We start from the raw sequence: 19,447 nt of genomic DNA on the forward strand, positions 1-19,447 counted from the left end.
TTAATTAAAATACAGATTTTGCTGAAGATTCTTCAAAACATTTGATCTAATCCTTCAAGAATACCAGCAGTACTAATAGCTCATAACATGAAGTTTTCTTTTCAAATTGATCCAATATCAAGTTCAATCACTCTAGCAACACATTCAGCCTGTTGGATCACCTTATAAACAAACACTTGAGATTTGGATGAGGGAAGGTCGATGTGCATTACATACTAAATGGAAATGTACTGAGGTATCAGGGATTTAGGGGTTTTAGTAAACAGAGCACCAAGTATCAGACCCCAGGCTGTTAAAAAAGCAACACAATGTTGGGATGCATAGCAAGGGATACAACATACAAGTTCAGCAATCTTTTTAAAACTGTATTTGGCCCTCATGTGACCTTATCTGGAGGGGTATGCACAGTTTTAATTTCCCTATCTCAAATAGGATATTCAGTGATTGAAGTGGGTGCTAAAAAATACATTGAACATAATAAATAGGACGAGGACATTTGGCCCCTCAAGCCTTCTCCACAATTCAATAGATCATGGCTGATCTGATTGTGGCCTCAAATCCATTTGCCTGCCTCCCCACCATAACCCTCGACTCCCTTGCAGATCAAAAATCTGTCCAACTCAGCCTTGAATATATTCAATGACCCAGCCACCACTGCTCTCTGGGGAAGAGAATTCCAAAGGCTAACAAAAAGAAATTCCTCTTAAAAGGGAAATCCCTTATTTTGAAACTGTGCCCACTAGTTCCAGATTCCCTCAAGGGGAAACAACCTCTCAGCAACTACTCTCTCAAGCCCCCATAGAATCTGTGTTTCAATAAGATTATCTCTCATTCTTCTAAACACCAGTGTGTATAGGCCCGACTTGCTCAACCTTTCCTCAACCCCTTCATCCCAGGAATCAGCCGAGTGAACCTTCTCTGAACTGTTTCCAATGCAAGTACATCCTCCTTTAAGGCCAAAACCATATATAATACTTCACCAATACCCTGTACAGTTGTAGCAAGACTTCCCCACTTTTTTCTCCGTTCCCCTTGCAAGAAATGCCAACATTGTATTTGCTTTCCCAATTACTTGCTGTACCTGCATGCTAACCTTAGTGATTCATATACAAAGATCCCCAGACCCCTCTGTATCGCAACATTCTGCAGTCTCGCTCCAGGTAAGTAATATTCTGCTTTTCTATTGTTCCTGCCCAAGTGGCCAACCACACATTTTCCTACATTATACTCCATCAGCCAAATTTTTGCCCACTCTTAACCTATCTAGATCTTAGTGCCCTCCTCATAACTTGCTTTCCTACCTATCTGTGTCGTCCACAAATTTAGCTACAGTACACCCAGTCCCTTCATCCAAGTCATGAATATAGATCGTAAATAGTAGAGACCCACTAGTTACAATTAGTGAACATAAAAATGCCCAATTTATCCTGACTGTTTCCTATCAGTTAGCCAATCCTCTATCCATGCTTATATATTCACCCCAACACCATGAGCTCTTACCTAGTATGTGCAACTTTTTTCATGAATTTCTTATCCACAGCTGTTACAGAAGTTTCTAAATTCGCTTGAAAAAGCCCTTCAAAACACTCCTACAGGGGATGCAGAGACCAAGTGGGCCCACATCAGAGACGCCATCTATGACTCAGCAATGACCACCTATGACAAATGTGTGAAGCAGAATGCAGACTGGTTTCAATCTCACTTTGAAGAGCTGGAACCTGTCATAGCCGCTAAGCGCATTGCATTGCTGAACTACAAGAAAGCCCCCAGCGAGATAACATCCGTAGCACTTAAAGCAGACAGAAGCGCTGCACATAGAACAGCCAGACGCTGTGCAAATGACTACTAGCAACACCTGTGCAGTCATATTCAGCTGGCCTCCGACACTGGAAACATCAGAGGAATGTATGATGGCAATAAGAGAGCTTTTTGGGCCAACCATCAAAAAGATCGCCCCCTCCCTCACCCCACCAAGTCTAAATCAGGGGACACGATCACTGACCAACGCAAGCAAATGGACCTCTGGGTGGAGCACTACCTAGAACTGTACTCCAGGGAAAATGTTGTCATTGATACCACCCTCAATGCAGCCCAGTCTCTGCCAGTCATGGATGAGCTGGACGAACAGCTAACAAATTCAGAACTCAGTGATGCTGTTGATTCTCTCAGCAGTGGAAAAGCCCCTGGAAAGGACGGCATTACCCCTGAAATAATCAAGAGTGCCAAACCTGCTATACTCTCAGCACTCCATGAACTGCTTTGCTTGTGCTGGATTGAGGGAGCCGTACAGGACATGCGCGATGCCAATATCATCACCCTCTATAAGAACAAGGGTGACCGCTGTGACTGCAACAACTACCGTGGAATCTCCCTGCTCAGCATAGTGGGGAAGTCTTTGCTCGAGTAGTTTTAAACAGACTCCGGAAGCTGGCTGAGCGTGTCTACCCTGAGGCTCAGTGCGGCTTTCGAGCAGAGAGATCCACCATTGACATGCTCTTCTCCCTTCGCCAGCTACAGGAGAAATGCTGCAAACAACAGATGCCCCTCTACGTTGCTTTCATAGATCTCACCAAAGCCTTTGACCTCGTCAGTAGACGTGGTCTCTTCAGACTACTAGAAAAGATTGGATGCCCACCAAAGCTACTTAGTATCACCTCCTCATTCCATGACAATATGAAAGGCACAATTCAGCATAGCGGTGCCTCATCAGACCCCTTTCCTATCCTGAGTGGCGTGAAACAGGGCTGTGTTCTCGCACCTACACGGTTTGGGATCTTCTTCTCCCTGCTGCTCTCACATGCGCTCAAGTCTTCAGAAGAAGAAATTTCCCTCCACACAAGATCAGATGGCAGGTTGTTCAATCTTGCCCGTCTTAGAGCAAAGACCAAAGTATGGAAGGTCCAAAGAACTCCTCTTGGCTGACGATGCTGCATTAACATCCCACACAGAAGAGTGTCTGCAGAAACTCAGCGACAGGATTGTGGCCACCTGCAATGAATTTGGCCTAACCATCAGCCTCAAGAAAATGATCCTGGGACAGGATGTCAGAAATGCTCCATCTATCAATATTGGCGATCACGCTCTGGAAGTGGTTCAAGAGTTCACCTACCTAGGCTCAACTATCACTAGTAACCTGTCTCTAGATGCGGAAATCAACAAGTGCATGGGAAAGGCGTCCACTGCTATGTCCAGACTGGCCAAGAGGGCGTGGGAAAATGGCGCACTGACACGGAACACAAAAGTCCGAGCGTATCAAGCCTGTGTCCTCAGTACCTTGCTCTATGGCAGCAAAGCCTGGACAACGTATGTCAGCCAAGAGCGACGTCTCAATTCATTCCATCTTCGCTGCCTCTGGAGAATCCTTGGCATCAGGACCGTATCTCCAACACAGAAGTCCTCGAGGCGGCCAACATCCCCAGCATATACACCCTACTGAGTCAGCGGCGCTTGAGATGGCTTGGCCATGTGTGCCGCATGGAAGATGGCAGGATCCCCAAGGACGCATTGTACAGCGAGCTCATCCCTGGCATCAGACCCACTGGCCGTCCATGTCTCTGCTTCAAAGACATCTGCAAAAGCGAAATGAAGTCCTGTGACACTGACCACAAGTCGTGGAAGTCAGTTGCCAGGTGATCGCCAGAACTGGTGGACAGCCATAAAGGCGGGGCTAAAGAGTGGCGAGTCGAAGAGACTTAGCAGTTGGCAGGAAAAAAACAGAAGTGCAAGGAGAGAGCCAACTGTGCAACAGCCCTGACAACCAATTTTATCTGCAGCGCCTGTGGAAGAGGCTGTCACTCTAGAATTGGCCTTTATAGCCACTCCAGGCGCTGTTTCACAAACCACTGACCACCTCTAGGCACTTAGCCCTTGTCTCGAGAGACAAGCAGGCCAAAGAAGTAGAACCTTTTGCATGGAACCTTATCAAATGGCCTTTTGGAAATCTAAATACACAACATCTATTCTTTCTCCTTTAGTCACCCTACTTGTCACATGCTCAAAGAACTCTGATAAACTTTTCCCTTTCATAAAACCATGCTGACTCTGCCTGATTGCATTATGATTTTCTCAATGTCCTGCTACTACTTCCTTAATAATGGATTTTAGCATTTTCCCAATGACAGATGTCAGGCCAACTGGCCGATAGTTTCCTGCTTTCTGTTGCCCCTTTCCCTGCCGGATTTTGAATAAAGCTTGTGGTTTTCCAATCCACTGGGACCTTTCAAGAATCGAGGGAATTTTGGAAGATTTCAAACAAGACATCCACTATCTGTGCAGCCACTTCTTTTAAGACCCTAGGATAAAGACCATCAGATCCAGGGGATTTGTCAGTCTGTAGTCCCATTACTTTTCCTAGTATTTTTTCTTTTTTAAATATTTGTTAGTGGAATGTGGACCTCGCTGACTAGGCCAGTATTTATTGCTATTTGCCCTGGAACTGAGTAGCTTGCTAGGTCATTCCAGAGGGCATTTAAGAGTCAACCATATTGTGGGTCTGGAGTCACATGTAGGCCAGACCAGGTAAGGGTGGCAGATTTCCTTCCCTAAATGACATTTGTGAACCAGATGGGTTTTCACAACAACCGACAATGGTTTCATGGTCACCTTCAGACAAGCTTTTAATTCCAGATTTATTAATTGAAATCAAATTTCAAAATCTGCTGTGGTGAGATTCGAACCCATGCCCCCAGAACATTAGCCTGGGCTCTGGATTACTGTGACATTACCACTATGTCACCACCTCCCCTTAGTGATAAAATAATAACCTAAGTACCTCCCTTCCTTTTGTCCCTTGATTTTCTGCTGTTGTTGGGATTTTTTTTGTCTTCTACTGTGAAGACAGATTATAAAATACTTGTCCAAAGTTTTTTGTCATTTCCTGGTTTCCCATTATTAATTCCCCAGTCTCATCCTCTAAGGGACCAATGCATACTTTAGCTACTCTCTTCCTTTTTATATATTTGTAGAAACATTTACAATGTTTTTATATTTCTTGCGAGCTTACTTTCATATTCTAACTTCTCCCTCTTCATTTTTTGTTTTGTTTCAATATTACTCAATCTTCTGGCCTACCACAGATTTTCGCTGCATTGTAAGCCTTTTCTTTCAATTAAATACCAAGCTTAACTTCCACAGATAGAAAGTACATCCATTGAGAAAGTCTGAGAAGGAATAGTCAATTACAGAAGAGAATAATATACAAGAAAAGATAGACGACCCTTGGTTTTTTAAAATTGAGACTATAAGTAGAAGAACAATACAGCACAGGAACAGGCCATTCGGCCCTCCAAGCCTGCGCCAATCTTGATGTCTGCCTAAACTAAAACCTTCTGCACTTCCGGGGTCCGTATCCCTCTATTCCCATCCTATTCATGTATTTGTCAAGATGCCTCTTAAACGTCTCTATGGTACCTGCTTCAAATTATTCAAAGTATTTCAAATTATGAAAGTTTTGGACAAATTAGATCAAAGTAAACTTTTCTGCCATGTACAGAATATAACAAGAGATCATACTTACAAATTAAGGTAAACATAAAATAGGAAATGCAGGATTTAAACCAAAAGGGTGGTAAGATTGTGAAACACATTACCATCATGGGTGGAGGACCAAGAAACCATAAGTTCAAAAAAGGAAGCAGACAGGTTCCAATCAAGAAATGAAATTCAGAGATATTAGAAATGTCCTAAGTAATTCTGTGTAAATAGACCAACGGTCTTATGTTAAAATTACAGCACACAAACAGGTCATTTGGCCCAACTGTTTTATGCCGGGGAACATAAAAACTGACTGTAAAAGTTTCGATAGGTATGTGAAGAGAAAAAGATTAGTGAAGACAAATGTAGGTCCCTTACATTCAGAAACAGGGGAATTTATTATGGGGAAGAAAGAAATGGCTGACCAACTAAATGCATACTTTGGTTCTGTCTTCACAAAGGAGGACACAAATATCATACCACAGATGTTGCGAAACACAGGGCTTAGTGAGAGAGGGGAACTAAAAGAAATCAGTATGAAAAGAGAAATGGTGTTGGGGAAATTGATGGGATTGAAGGCCGATAAATGCCCACGGCCTGATGGTATGCATCCCAGAATACTTAAGGAAGTGGCCCCAGAAATAGTGGATGCATTTATGGTCATCTTCCAAGATTCTATAGGCTCTGGAACAGTTCCTACAGATTGGAGGGTAGCGAATGTACCCCCACTATTTAAAAAGGGAGGTAGAGAGAAAGCAGGGAATTATAGACCAGTCAACCTGACGTCGATAGTGGGGAAAATTCTCGAGTCCATTATCAAAGACTTTATAGCAGACAACGCAGAGAACAGTGGTAGAATCGGACAGAGTCAGCATGGATTTACGAAAGGGAAATCATGTTTGACAAACATACTAGAATTCTTCGAGGATGTAACTAGTAGAGTTGATGAGCAGGAGCCAGTGGATGTGGTTTATTTGGACTATCAGAAGGCTTTTGACAAAGTCCCACATAAGAGATTAGCACGTAAAATTAAAGCGCATGGGATTGGGGGTAGTGTATTGCGATGGATAGAAAATTGGATGGCGGACAGGAAACAAAGAGCTGGGATAAAGGGGTCTTTTTCCGAATGGCAGGCAGTGACTAGTGGGGTACCGCAGGGACAGGTGCTAGGACCCCAGATATTCACAATATACATTAATGATTTAAATGAGGGAACTAAATGTAATATCTCCAAATTTGCAGATGGCACAAAACTGGGTGGGAGGGCGAGTTGTGAGGAGGATGCAGAGAGGCTTCAGGGTGATTTGGACAAGTTGAGTGAGTGGGCTAAAGTATGGCAGATGCAGTCTTTGGCCTCCTTGTCTCGAGAGACAATGGGTAAGCGCCTGGAGGTGGTAAGTGGTTTGTGGAGCAGCACCTGGAGTGGCTATAAAGGCCAATTCTTGAGTGACCGACACTTCCACAGGTGCTGCAGATACAATTGGTTGTCAGGGCTGTTACACAGTTGGCTCTCTCCTTGCGCTTCAGTCTTTTTTCCAGCTAACTGCTAAGTCTCTTCGACTCGCCACGCTTTAGCCCCGCCTTTACGGTTGCCCACCAGCTCTGGTGATCGCTGGCAACATGACTCCCACGACTTGTGACCAATGTCACAGGACTTCATGTCGCGTTTGCGGACGTCTTTAAAGCGGAGCCATGGACGGCCGGTGGGTCTGGTGCCAGTGACGAGCTCGCTGTACAATGTGTCCTTGGGGATCTTGCCATCTTCCATGCGGCTCACATGGCCAAGCCATCTCAGGCGCCGCTGGCTTAGTAGGGTGTATATGCTGGGGATGTTGGCTGCCTCGAGGACTTCTGCGTTGGAGATACGGTCCTGCTACCTGATGCCAAGGATTCGCCGGAGGCAGCGAAGATGGAATGAATGGAGACGTCGCTCTTGACTGACCTACGTTGTCCAGGCCTCGCTGCCGTACAGCAAGGTACTGAGGACACAGGCTTGATACACTTGGACTTTTGTGTTCTGTGTCAGTGCGCCATTTTCCCACACTCGCTTGGCCAGTCTGGACATAGCAGAGGAAGCCTTTCCATGCGCTTGTTTAACTCTGCATCGAGAGACAGGTTACTGGTGATAGTTGAGCCTAGGTAGGTGAACTCTTGAACCACTTCCAGAGTGTGATCGTCGATATTGATAGATGGGGCATTTCTGACGTCCTGTCCCATGATGTTCGTTTTCTTGAGGCTGATGGTTAGGCCAAATTCATTGCAGGCAGCCGGAAACCTGTCGATGAGTCTCTGCAGACACTCTTCAGTGTGAGATGTTAATGCAACATAGTCAGCAAAGAGGAGATCCCTGATCAGCACTTTTCATACTTTGGTCTTCGCTTTTAGACGGGCAAGGTTGAACAACCTGCCACCTAATCTGGAGTGGAGGAAAATTCCTTCTTCTGAGGACTTGCATGCATGTGAGAGCAGCAGGAAGATGATCCCAAACAGTGTAGATGCGAGAACACAGCCCTGTTTCACGCCACTCAGGATTGGAAAGGGGTCTGATGAGGCGCCGCTATGCTGAATTGTGCCTTTCATATTGTCATGGAATGAGATGATGATACTTAGTAGCTTTAGTGGACATCCAATCTTTTCTAGTAGTCTGAAGAGACCACTTCTGCTGACAAGGTCAAAGGCTTTGGTGAGATCAATGAAAGCAACGTAGAGGGGCATCTGTTGTTTTCGGCATTTCTCCTGTAGCTGGCGAAGGGAGAACATCATGTCAATGGTGGATCTCTCTGCCACACTGTGCCTCAGGATAGACACGCTCAGCCAGCTTCTGGAGCCTGTTTAAAGTGACTCGAGCGAAGACTTTCCCCACTATGCTCAGCAGGGAGATTCCACGGTAGTTGTTGCAGTCACCGCGGTCACCCTTGTTCTTATAGAGGGTGATGATATTGGCATCGCACATGTCCTGTGGTACTGCTCCCTCATCCCAGCACAGGCAAAGCAGTTCGTGCAGAGCTGAAAGTATAGCAGGCTTGGCACTCTTGATGGTTTCAGGGGGTAATGCCGTCCTTCCCAGGGGCTTTTCCGCTGGCTAGAGAATCAATGGCATCACTGAGTTCCGATTTTGTTGACTGTTCGTCCAGCTCATCCATGACTGGCAGAGACAGGGTTGCATTGAGGGCGGTCTCAGTGACAACATTTTCCCTGGAGTACAGTTCGAGGTAGCGTTCCACCCAGCGGTCCATTTGTTTGCGCTGGTCAGTGATTGTGTCCCCTGATTTAGATTTGAGGGGGGCGATCTTCTTGATGGTTGGCCCAAAAGCTCTCTTAATGCCATCATACATCCCTCTGATATTTCCTGTGTCGGAGGCCAGCTGGATATGACTGCATAGGTGTTGCCAGTAGTCGTTTGCGCAGCGCCTGGCTGTTCTTTGTGCAGCGCTTCTGGCTACTTTAAGTGCTACAGATGTTAACTCGCTGGGGGCTTTCTTGTAGTTCAGCAGTGCAATGCGCTTAGCGGCTATGACAGGTTCCAGCTCTTCAAAGTGAGATTGAAACCAGTCTGCATTCCGCTTCACACAATTGCCATAGGTGGTCATTGCTGAGTCATAGATGGCGTCTCTGATGTGGGCCCACTTGGTCCCTGCATCCCGTGGGAGTGTTTTGGAGGGCTTTTTCAAGTGAATTTAGAAACTTGCGTAACAGCTGTGGATGAGAAATTCTGCTCATGTTGATACGCGGGCGGCCCTTCTGCTTGGAGCAATGCAGCTTCTTTGGTTTGAGGCTAACCTTGCTGCACACCAGGGGGTGGTCGGTGTCGCAGTCCGCACTGTGGAAGCTGCGTGTGATTTGAACGCTGTTTAAAGAGGCTCGCCTTGTAACGATGAGGTCCAGCTGGTGCCAACGACGTGATCTTGGGTGCGTCCAAGAAACCTGGTGACAGGGTTTAGTGTGAAAGAATGAGTTGGTGATGCAGAGGTTATGATAGGTACACAACTCAAGCAGTCTCTGTCCATTCTCATTCATCCTTCCAATGACAAAGCGCCCAAGGCAGGAAGGCCATGAGTTATGGTCAGCCCCAACCCTGGCATTAAAGTCCCCCAGCAGGAATAAGTGTTCGGTGTTGGGGATGCTACTAATGATATTATGGAGTTCCTCATAGAACTGGTCTTTAGCTTCAGGTGGGGAGCAGAGTGTTGGAGCATAGATGCTGAGTAGGTGTACTAGACCAGAGGCGGTGAACAGTTGGATGGACAGTACGTGTTCCGAGCCATTTGAGGGTGGCTCGATCATGCTGAGCAAAGAGTTTCTGATGGCGAAGCCCACTCCATGCTGTCTTGGTTCTTCAGGATCCCTACCCTGCCAGAAGGTGGTGTAGTCTTGCTCCCTTAGAGATCCGCTCGCAGGGAGGCGTGTCTCCTGAAGTGCTGCAATGTCCACATTAAGTCTACTGAGCTCGTTGATGATGATGGCAGTCTTCCGAGAATCGTTGATTTGTGTAAAGTCATCCGACAGGCCAGGACACATAGTTCTGTGGTTCCAGCTTGCAAAACGAAGGGCTGGTACCTTCTTTCCTTTTTTGGTCGTGCTGTTTGGTGCGGTGTTACAGTCCACTTGTCGGGCAATGACCCTCAGCTCCAAGCACCCATTTAAGCAGGTGGACTGTGGCGGGACAGAGCCTTACTGACCGGGGGCTGCCCGATTTGAGGCGGGCCGTAGCTGTCCAGTGAGATGCGATGACCTCTCTCACCGACAAAGGCAACCCGTGGCGCCCAATCTCTACGCCAATTGAGCTGGACTTATAACCCGTAACTGCTGCCTTCCGTGTTGATTTGGTCGCTGTGAGGCGACTATGGAGTGACCTCTCCATGGCGCATGCATGGGCGGATGTATGGAGGTTGTGAGTTGCCCAAGCGTCAAAACCCCCCTCTCGACCTTCCTGGTGGGGTCCAAGGGAGTGCAGAGCACGTTTGGCACCAGTATGGCTGCAGGAACTGCCGGAAACATGCCAAAAAGATGACACATGACCACCTTCGGGATTCCGCTCCGGAATTTCTGTTCGGGTTTACTCCCTTCGCCTTGATCTCTCCCGAGACGCCCACAAGGCAGTGGGGTTGTTGGGGCCCCTACACAGGGGTAGGTGGATGCCAGTAGGAGGAGGTGGCTGGGAAGGGGGTGAGAGGGGGTGCAGGTAATGAAACATTGCATCAGCTCCCACCATTGTCCCTTTTACAATGGTGTACTACTACTGGGATCGGGATCAGGATCGGGAGCCGAGCCGGAGTTGTGGGGAAAATTTGTGTGGAAGCAGGCACATCTCCAGTATTCAGTGATTTCTGGAAGATGTGTTCCAGAATTCCTGAAATTTCCCCCTTGATTTTCTTCTGGATACTTGGATGAATCTTAGCCAGCTCCTCAGATTTAGTCATTTCGATTATGCACAGCTGTTCAGTTGTCATGCTGGTAGTAATATGAAGAGCAGCACGGAGTCGCCGAGTGAGCGGGAGCCGCTGCCGGGACCATGTGGCCGCTCTTCCTCCTGATCGTCGCCGTGGACGGGCTCCCCGAACATAAGCAAGTGACCTTCCAAGCTTGGCCACAACTAGCAGGGTCTTGGTTAGCAGTCCTTTCCCGGACTGCCAGCCGTTCACCCTCTCTCTGCAGTGAATTCTTTCCCAGCCTTACGCGACCACCGTCCTGGACGCCGCCATCTTCACTGATATTACCTTTTCTTCTTATGCTGTCATGCCATCGGATAATACAGAAAAATTAAACTTTTAATCAGTGACAGCTTGAAACAGTTGGAAGAAGCAGCTCAAAGCCAATTTGTTCTAATCTGTGCTTCCCTTTCATGTATGGCTGTGCGAAGATGTGCCGCAGAAAGAATGAGATCATGATTCTCTAACACTTTTAAGTATAACACTCTTAGTATAACGTGGATAAATGTGAGGTTATCCACTTTGGTAGCAAAAACAGGAAGGCAGATTACGGCTATAAAGAGAGAGGGGAATATGCAGCGAGACCTGGGTGTTCTCCTACACCAGTCGCTGAAGGTAAGCATGCAGGTGCAACAGGCGGTAAAAAAGGCAAATGGTATGTTGGCCTTAATAGCAAGAGGATTCAAGTACAGGAGCAAGGATGTCTTGCTGCAATTATATAGGGCCTTGGTGAGGCCACACCTGAAATATTGTGTGCAGTTTTGGTCTCTTTATCTGAGGAAGGATGTGCTCGCTATAGAGGGAGTGCAGCGAAAGTTTACCAGACTGATTCCTGGGATGGCGGGACTGACGTATGAGGAGAGATTGAGTCGGTTAGGATTATATTCCCTGGAGTTCAGAAGAGTGACGGGGGATCTCATAGAAACCTTTAAAATTCTAACAGAACTTGACAGGGTAGATGCAACAAGGATGTTCCCGATGGTGGGGGAGTCCAGAACCAGGATCATCGTCTAAGGATACGGGGTAAACCTTTCAGGACTGAGATGAGGAGAAATTTCTTCACCCCAGAGAGTGGTGAGCCTGTGGAATTCGCTACCACAGAAAGCAGTTGAGGCCAAAATATTGTATGTTTTCAAGAAGGAGTTAGATACAGCTCTTGGGTCAAAAGGGATCAAAGGGTATGGGGCGAAAGCAGGAACAGGTTACTGAGTTGGATGATCAGCCATGATCATAATGAATGTCGGAGCAGGCTGGAAGGGCCAAATGGCCTAACTCCTGCTCCTATTTTCTATGTTTCTATGCCAGTGCTTATATTCTACATGAGCCTCCTCCTCCCACCCCTACGTTATCACATCTGTCAGCATAACAGTCATTCTTCATATACTCAACTAGTTTTCCTTTCAATGCATCTATGCCATGTGCCTCAACTATTCCTTGTGCTAATGTGTTCACATTCTTACCACCGGTGAAGAAGTTTCTCCAGAATTCCCTCAGATTTATGAGTGACCATCAAGACTTAGCTAATTTTATTGCACTACTTCATGAATTGTAAAAGATTCTACCAGCCTATCAAACATCAATATTTACTCTAAACTCAACAGATTTAAGGCTCAGTGCATAGTTTACCTAAAAGCCAAAATTATCACAACAGAAATAATTGCAAAATGTCTGGATCCACAAATGTAATAGAGGTAAAAGCAAAGATATGCAGTTTTCAGACTGCTGTATGTTTCTTGCTCTCGGGTTGTCCAACATGCAGCCTGCAGGCCAAGATCCAGGCCAAAGGTTTCCATCCAGCCCGCGGATCTATTTCAGAGATGAGAAATTTCCCATTGTCTTTTACTTTTCAGACCAGCTTTTTAAAAAAATTCACTCCGTCAGTTTCACAGCTGACAGGTGCTTAGAGCAGGAACAGCAGTTTCCCAACTTCGGACAGATTCAGGGTTTTCTGGCAGGTTCCGACTTTTTTTTTTTAAAGCCTGCCAGAAAACCCCAGCCGACAGAGGGGGCGCAGGGTGGGGGGGACCACAGGGAAAAAGTGAGACGCGGGAGCAAGGGGAGCAAGTGGATCACAACTGACAGATGGCCATCTATCCAGAATACTCTGCATCACTACAACAAACAATATCTCTGGGACTTTTTAAAATGTTAGAATCATTTTATTAACCCGCTGGGTTTTGTTTATATACAAAAAAACTTTCAGATATCCTTGAATTTGATCATTTGATGGACTAAAACTGAAACCGACTAAGTGCCCATAATTAATTAGAATGCATCTGAACCCAACACCAACCTGGGCCATGTGTTCTTAACCAACAATACCAGCTAAAAACATCAATAGGTTTTCAATATTTTATCTGAGGACTATAACTCGGGTATAGTTTTTGAGGTGACAGAACAAATTGGAGTGAATAAAGCTGCAGAGGCATGAGTCACGTTAGCCTAATAAATAGTCATGATAACTTTTCCATTAATACTCATTGATCACAGAGATAACAGAATCTGAAAGGTGTTCACGGGGCAGTTATCTCAGAGCTGAAATGTATGATGCTCAATTATGTAGCATAATTCAACTGACAGCAATTTCTTTCAGATTCTTAAAATGGAATTTTCCATTTTATTGCTTCATCAAAATTGCTCCATTAATATGGATTGAGTTTGGCGGCCTGAAGGGAGAATATAACAGCTTCAAGTACATCATTTACCTAATTGACTGTAGAACACCTTGGGACATTGAGATTGTGTGAAGTGCTGTATAGACACAAGTTCTTTCTTTGTAGAAGCTTAGCCTTCAATATCTACCAATGAGGAAGTTTTGAAATTTCAAGCAGCACAGGTATAATGGGTCAAATGGCTTTCTTCCAGGCTATATTTGTTTTTAATTCTTTCATGGGATGTCAGCTTCACTGGCAAGGCCAGCATTCTTCTTATTTTTTTTTTAAAAAAAGAGATACAGCACTGAAACAGGCCCTTCAGCCCACCGAGTCTGTGCCGGCCAAGAACCACCCATTTATACTAACCCTACAGTAATCCCATATTCCCTACCTACACTAGGATAAATTTACAACGACCAATTTACCTATCACCTGCAAGTCTTTGGCGGTGGGAGGAAACCGGAGCACCCGGCGAAAACCCACGCGGTCGCAGGGAGAACTTGCAAACTCTGCACAGGCAGTACCCAGAATTGAATCCAGGTCCCTGGAGCTGTGAGGCTGCGGTGCTAACCACTGCCGATCCCTAACTGCCCTCGAGTACTAAGTGACTTGCTAGGCCATTTCTGAGGGCAGTTAAGTGTCAATCACATTACTGTGGGACTGAAGTCACATGTAGGTCAGACCAAGTAAAACAAAAAATCTAATTTGAGAAGCTAACAAGTTGTAAGATTTTGTACCATCACGAATTGACTTTTGCGGACAGTGGCCTCAGCATTTCAGATTTGCTGATATGTTGAATGGGACATATTCCAATTTTTAAGAACAGGAAATAGTTATAGGAATTCTATTCAAACAATTCCATTTTAAGTCATTCCTAACAGCTTTTTCCTTCAACACAAGATTTGCCTTACTGCTATCCTGTGCATTGCCTCCAGAGCCTGGATGGTCCCCTTAGAATGTGCGATTAGAACTGTACGCAGTACTTGAAATGCAATATTAATAATTCCATTGACAGTCAGCATGTAACTCAATTTAAATGGCTGCTAATGGCACTTACTCCATCATAATACTTCAGTGCAGTCATCTGGTTTTTTGAAATGGTCATGCTGCCAGAACGCGGATGAATGAATAAGATGCCGTCTGACAAAATAAAGAGTTTACCTAAAATCAAAAAAAAGCAATTTGTTACGACGGTCTTATACACGTCTCTTGAACAGTATTTTTTTTCTTTTAATTATGAAACACAGAAATATATTTCAATGGGTCTTGAAAGTCTTACAGTGTCTCATTGAAGTACTCACAGGAGTGTTATCAGACAAAGTTTGACATCAAGCCACATAAGGAGATATGAGGACATTCTAAAAAGAGTTGATAAAAGTGGAGCTGCTGAAAGGTTTAGGTAGGGAACTCCAGATCTTAAGGCTTAGGCACCTAGAGATGACAATATTCAGGCAACAGTACTGAAGACCTGTGCTCCAGAACATGCCGCACCCCTAGCCAAGCTGTTCCAGTATAGCTACAACACTGGCATCTACCCGGCAATGTGGAAAATTGCCCAGGTAGGTCCTGTACACAAAAAGCAGGACAACTCCAACCCGGCCAATTACCGCCCCATCAGTCTACTCTCAATCACCAGTAAAGTGATGGAAGGTGTCATCAACAGTACCATCAAGCAGCACTTGTTTAACAATAACCTGCTCAGTGACGCTCAGTTTCAGTTCCGCCAGGGGCCACTCAGCTCCTGGCCTCATTACAGCCTTGGTTCAAACACAGACAAAAGAGCTGAACTTGAGGTGAGAGTGACTGCTCTTGACATCAAGGCAGCATTTGACCACGTATGGCATCAAGGAGCCCTAGCAAAACTGGAGTCAATGGGAATCGGGGGAAAACCCTCTGCTGGCTGGAGTCATAGCTGGCACAAAGGAAGATGGTTGTGGTTGTTGAAGATCAATCATCTCAGCTCCAGGACATCACTGCAGGAGTTCCTCAGGGCAATGTCCTGGGCCCAACAGCTGCTTCATCAATGACCTTCCTTCAATCAGGTGGTCAGAATTGGGGATGTTCACTGATGATTGCACAATGTTCAGCACCATTCGCAACTCCTCAGATACTGAAGCAGTCCATGTAGAAATGCAGCAAGACCTGGACAATATCCAGGCTTGGGCTGATAAGTGGCAAGTAACATTCGCACCACACAAGTGCCGGGCAATGACCATCTCCAACAAGAGAGAAACTAACCATCTCCCCTTGACATTCAATGGCATTACCATTGCTGAACCCCCCGCTATCAAAATCCTAGGGGCTACCATTGACCAGAAACTGAACTGGAGTAGCCATATACATACCGTGGCTACAAGAGCAGATCAGAGGCTAGGAATCCTGAGGCGAGTAACTCACCTCCTGACTTCCCAACGCCTGTCAACCATCTACAAGGCACAAGTCAGGAGTGTGATGGAATAGTCTCCCCTTGTCTGGATGGGTGCCGCTACAACAACACTCAAGAAGCTCAACACTATCCAGGACAAAGCAGCCTGCTTGATTGGCACCCCATCTACAAACATTCACTCCCTCTACCACCGATGCACAGTGGCAGCAGTGTGTACCATCTACAAGACGCATTGCAGCAACGCACCAAGGCTCCTTAGACAGCACCTTCCAAACCTGCAACCTCTACCACCTTGAAGGACAAGAGCAGCAGATGCATGGGAACATCACCACCTGCAAGTTCTCGGCCAGGTCACACCATCCTGACTTGGAACTATATCGCCGTTCCTTCACTGTCACTGGGTCAAAATCCTAACAGCACTGTGGGTGTACCTACCTCACGTGGACTGCAGCGGTTCAGGAAGGCAGCTCACCACCACCTTCTCAAGGGCAATTAGGGATGGACAATAAATGCTGGCACAGCCAGTGATGCCCACATTCCATGAATGAATAAAAAAATAGATGCAACTGCCAATGCTGGGGCGATGAAAATCACAGAATGCTTAAGAGGCCACAATTGGAGGAACACAAGGATCTCAGAGGGTTGCAGATACAAAAGGGGGTTTCAGAAATAGGACACAGAGAGGCCGTGGTAGGACCTGAATACTAGGATGAGAATTTTAACTTTAAGCAGTTGCTAGAATGGAAGCCAATATAGGTCAGCAACCACAGGAGTGATGGATGAACTGACAATATTCACACTCTCCAGGAACAGTAACTGGATAACGATCAAAACCAGGCAACATTCCAGCCTTTAATCTGGTTTATTCTGGGGACATTTTCTATGTTATAATTCACAGACTATAACTTCCAATTTTAATTTTTGTTACTTAAAAAAGTGAAAAAAAGACAGAACGTCATAAAGAGCATTTAAACATTTTCATATGAAACCCAGAAGTGATGTTTGCTGTGTTGGTGGCTGCTTCCAAATTAAAGAAAAATAAAAAAAATCAACTAATTCAAAAGTGAAAATTTTGAAGTTGCCCTAAAATTAGTATTTTATGAATTTTGCCTTTTTTTTTTAAAAACCTGGTCTTAAAGTGAAATCTGTTTCAATTTTCACATCATGAAGTTTAGAGGTGTGACTGAGACACAGACCATTACAATCAATATTACTGCCCAAGGCTTGCTTCAGGAATTGAACCAATTCAACAGCATACATAAGTACTGTATTACAGAAAGCAGGAGTAGGCCACTCAGCCCATCGAGCCTGCCCCGTCATTCAATATGATCATGCTGATCATTCACTTCAATGCCTTTTTCCCCATATCCCCTTATGTCATTTGTATTTAGAAATCTGTCAATCTCTGCTTTAAACATACTCAATGACTGAGCTTCCACAGCCCTCTGGGGTAGATAATTCCAAAGATTCACAACCCTCTGAGGAAAGAAATTTCTCCTCATCTCTGTCCTAAGTGGTCCCCCTTATTTTGAAATTGTGTCCCCTGGTTCTGGACTCTCCAACCAGGGGAAATATCTTAGCTGCATCTACCCTGTCTATCCTTTTAAGTATTTTGCAGGTTTCAATGAGATTACCTCTCATTCTTCGAAATCTAGAGAATACAGGCCCAGTTTCCCCAATCTCTCTTCATAGGACAGTCCTGCCATCCCAGGAACAAGTCTGGTGAACCTTCGTTGCACTCCCTCTACGGCAATAATATACTTCCTAAGGTAAGGGGACCAAAACTGCACACTGTACTCCAAGTGCAGACTAACCAAGGTTTTATACAATTGAACCAAGACTTGACTATTCCTGTACAAAAATCCTCTTGCGATAAAGGTCAACATACCATTAGCCTTCCTGATTGCCTGCTGCACCTGCATGTTAGCTTTCAGTGACTTATTGACAAGGACACCCAGGTCCCTTGGTACATCTACGCTTTCTAATCTCTTACCATTTAAGAAATACTCTGCACATCTATTCCTCCAATTAAAGTGGATAACCTCACATTTTTCCACATTGTATTGCATCTGCCACCTTATTGCCCACTCACTAGATCTGTCCAAATCCCCTTGAAGCTCCTTGGCATCTTCCTCACAATAGACATTCCCCTAGTTTTGTGTCATCCGCGAACTGAGAAATACTACATTTGGTCCTCACATCCAAATCATTGATATATATATTGTGAACAGCTGGGGTCCAAGCACTGATCCCTGCAGTACTCCACTAGTCACAGCCTGCCAACATGAGAATGACTCATTTATTCCTACTCTCTGCTTTCTGCCCGTTAACCAATCCTTAATCCATGACAGTGTATTACCTCCTATTCCATGTGCTTTAATTTTGCGAACCAACCTCCTGTGGGGGACTTTATCAAAAGCCTTCTGAAAATCCAAGTATACCACGTCCACCAACTCCCCTTTATCAACTGTTAGTAATTCCAGTTTTCTCTCTCCCTCTCTTAAATAGTGGGGTGACATTTGCGACCTTCCCATCTGCAGGATCTGCTCCAGAATCGATAGAATTTTGGAAGATAATCACCAATGCATACACTATCTCCATAGCTACCTCTTTCAACACTCTGCGATGCAGGAGATCAGGTTCTGGGGACTTATCAACCTTCAGCCCCATTAATTTTTCCAATACAACCTTCTGAAGAATTCCTCATTCCCCCGAATCCCTTGGATCTCTAATTCTGGGAGATTTCTTGCATCTTCCTCAGTGAAGACAGACACAAAGTAATGATTTATCTTCTCTGCCATTTCTCTATTCCCCATTATAAATTCTCCTGACTCTGCCTGTAATGGACCCACTTGTCTTAGCCAAACGTTTCCTTTTTACATACCTGTGGAAGTTTTTACAGTCCGCTTTTACACCTTTTGCTAGCTTACATTCATATTCTATTCTCCCTTTCTTTATCAGTTCCTTGGTCCTCCTTTGCTGTATTCTAAAAACCTCCCACTCCTCAGGTTTACAACTATTTCTGGCAACTTTATTGGCCTTCTCGTTAAATCTTATACAATCCTTAACTTCCTTTGTTATCCACAGTTGACTGCCTTTACTTTTGGGGTTTTTGTGCCTTGAAGGAATATACAGTTGCTGTAAGCTATGTAATATTTATTTAAAGACTACCCATTGCCCAGTCATACCTATTAATGTATTTTCCCAATCCACCTCAGCCAATTTGCCCCTCTTACCGCCATAATTTCCTTTCTTCAAATTTAACACCTTGGCTTCAGATTGAACTATCTCACTTTCAAACATAATGTAAAATTCTATCATATTATGGCCACTCAGCCCTAAAGGTTCTTTTACAAGATTCATGCTGCTGTGCTACCTTGAACAACAACTTGGATTTATGTGGCGTCTTTAACACAACACATACCGAGGCACTTCACGAATATTATAAAACAAAATATATGATAGAACCACATAAGGAAATATTAGCAATTATGACCAAAAGCTTG

At 45.0% G+C, this 19,447-nt stretch overlaps 1 protein-coding gene across 2 annotated transcripts in view; it reads right to left on the reverse strand.

The window, feature by feature from the left end:
* Positions 1 to 19,447, reverse strand: part of dnaaf9 (dynein axonemal assembly factor 9) — a 265,646-nt gene that overhangs the window by 117,404 nt on the left and 128,795 nt on the right. For both annotated transcript variants that reach the window (XM_068028730.1, XM_068028729.1), the window contains exon 21: positions 14,613 to 14,716. In XM_068028730.1, coding sequence (XP_067884831.1) covers positions 14,613 to 14,716 — 104 coding nt within the window. The remainder of the gene's footprint in view (positions 1 to 14,612; positions 14,717 to 19,447) is intronic.

This window comes from Heterodontus francisci, chromosome 1 (genome assembly GCF_036365525.1).
Source record: "Heterodontus francisci isolate sHetFra1 chromosome 1, sHetFra1.hap1, whole genome shotgun sequence".
NCBI classification, from domain to species: Eukaryota; Metazoa; Chordata; class Chondrichthyes; order Heterodontiformes; family Heterodontidae; genus Heterodontus; species Heterodontus francisci.